General features: G+C 34.3%; 1 protein-coding gene across 1 annotated transcript in view; it reads left to right on the top strand.

Annotated features, from left to right (window-relative positions):
• Positions 1-602: 602 nt before the first annotated feature.
• LOC111692643 overlaps positions 603-1,820 on the top strand; it is a gene marked incomplete at its 3' end in the record, with an annotated part of 11,328 nt that continues 10,110 nt past the window's right edge. Inside the window, exons 1-2 of the mRNA XM_023456714.1 lie at positions 603-630; positions 707-793. Coding sequence (XP_023312482.1) covers positions 603-630; positions 707-793 — 115 coding nt within the window. The remainder of the gene's footprint in view (positions 631-706; positions 794-1,820) is intronic.

Genomic DNA, 1,820 nt, shown 5'->3' with positions numbered 1-1,820 from the left:
TGATTTTTAATTTATAATTAGATGTACAAGCATGATTCAGAACTTATCCCAAAGAAAATAGATGGGTAAGGGTGTGCAAACGCGATATATTAAAGCCAATAAAATTATTGTGTAAACAAAAAAAAACTTATAGGACATCAGCAGAACAGCACCACCGTGTATCGATTTCGGGAGGCGTCCTTTGGTGTCGAAGATACTATTCCATCCCTCCGCAGCGTTATTACCCAACTGTTTGTCTGCGGCATTAAATTATTCCTCTCCCCCAAATTTCGGGACATAAATTGGGATTTGACGACGGCGGGTCTGCCGAACTTCTACGGCATCCGTATCACGTTATTGCTAAGACATCCCCCCATCTCCCCCATTTCCAGGCTGTTGACACCGCTGTTGCGGTTGTTCTAAGGACGGCTGGTATAAAATTACACGCGTATCATCCAGCTAGATCGCCTCTGTAATATTATGATCAGTCGGTACATTTTTAAAGCATATTCGGTTTTGTAAATATATTTTTTTAAGTATATTTGCGTGGGATATACACGAGGTATACCCGATTTGAATCCAATTGACTTCGCTCTTGGCGTAACAGAACGAGAAGGATAATAATGATTTTGTGCGAATATTTAGGTGTGAGTGAGGTGAAAGAATGTTTTTTGATAGAGAATACAGTGTTTTTGTTGTAAAATCAGTATTTCCCGAATTTTTACAGTTCATAGGACACAAATTCCAATAACGAAGGTAAAAACGAAACCAAGGACGACGATAGCGAACCAGCCAAAAAGGGTACAGTTTGTTAGTAAGTAGAAACTACAGTATACCCTTTAGCTTTTTTGGTTTATTTTTTACTCGTACATTTTTAGAGGATTTTATTTTGTAGCGTTGAAATTTAAATTTTTGTGTTTAGGTTTATTATTTAAAGCATTATATAGCATTTATATTTTTTGCTTTTTTTAATTTTATACCTAAGAATATTTAACGTCCAATAGCAATATATTGAATGCAGAACGCTGCAACCACTTACATTTTTTGTATTGTAGACGTATTCACTAGAATTCTACTGCAGTGTCTGATTCAGTCCGGTAGTTGGCAGTATTAAAAAATTGGCAAAGTGCCATCTGCCTTCCTTTGCATGATTCACGAATTTTAAATGTAAATGCTCATTTATATGTTTATGTTATACAGGGTGAGTCAGTTTTTTGTAGTAGGATTTTAACAGTTTATCGAGAATCATTTTTTAATAAGAAACGTTCCTATAAACGTAGGTCTTAGAACGCTTCGTTTGTGAGATATAGGGTGTTGAAAACAAACTTTTTTTAAGAATTTTTCTTAATACCTCTAAAAGACCAACATATATTGGTAAAATTGAAAGAGAGCTGTTTTGTTCAGAATTGATTAAAAAATTTAAAAATGATGTTATTTTCCAGAAAAATCCACGGGCGTACGAATTATTTTTTTAAAGGGGGCAGTAACCCACCTCAGGCACGTCACTGGTGGGTGAAATGGATAACAGATATCTTTGTTTTATTCACCATAACTAATGTGTTATTAATACCAAATTTCAGTTCAATATATGTTGGTCTTTTAGAGATATTAAGAAAAATTCTTAAAAAAAGTTTGTTTTCAACACCCTATATCTCACAAACGAAGCGTTCTAAGACCTACGTTTATAGGAACTTTTCTTATTAAAAAATGATTCTCTATCAACTGTTAAAATCCTACTACAAAAAACTGACTCACCCTGTATATACAGGGTGTCTCACATTTAAATAGCAGGACTTCAGGAATCAGTAGAAGACCTCATTTTGAGTCTAAAAGTTCCTATA

Source organism: Anoplophora glabripennis, unplaced genomic scaffold, assembly GCF_000390285.2.
Source record: "Anoplophora glabripennis isolate ALB-LARVAE unplaced genomic scaffold, Agla_2.0 scaffold2375, whole genome shotgun sequence".
NCBI classification, from domain to species: domain Eukaryota; kingdom Metazoa; phylum Arthropoda; class Insecta; order Coleoptera; family Cerambycidae; genus Anoplophora; species Anoplophora glabripennis.
This window is presented reverse-complemented; position numbering and strand designations above follow the sequence as displayed.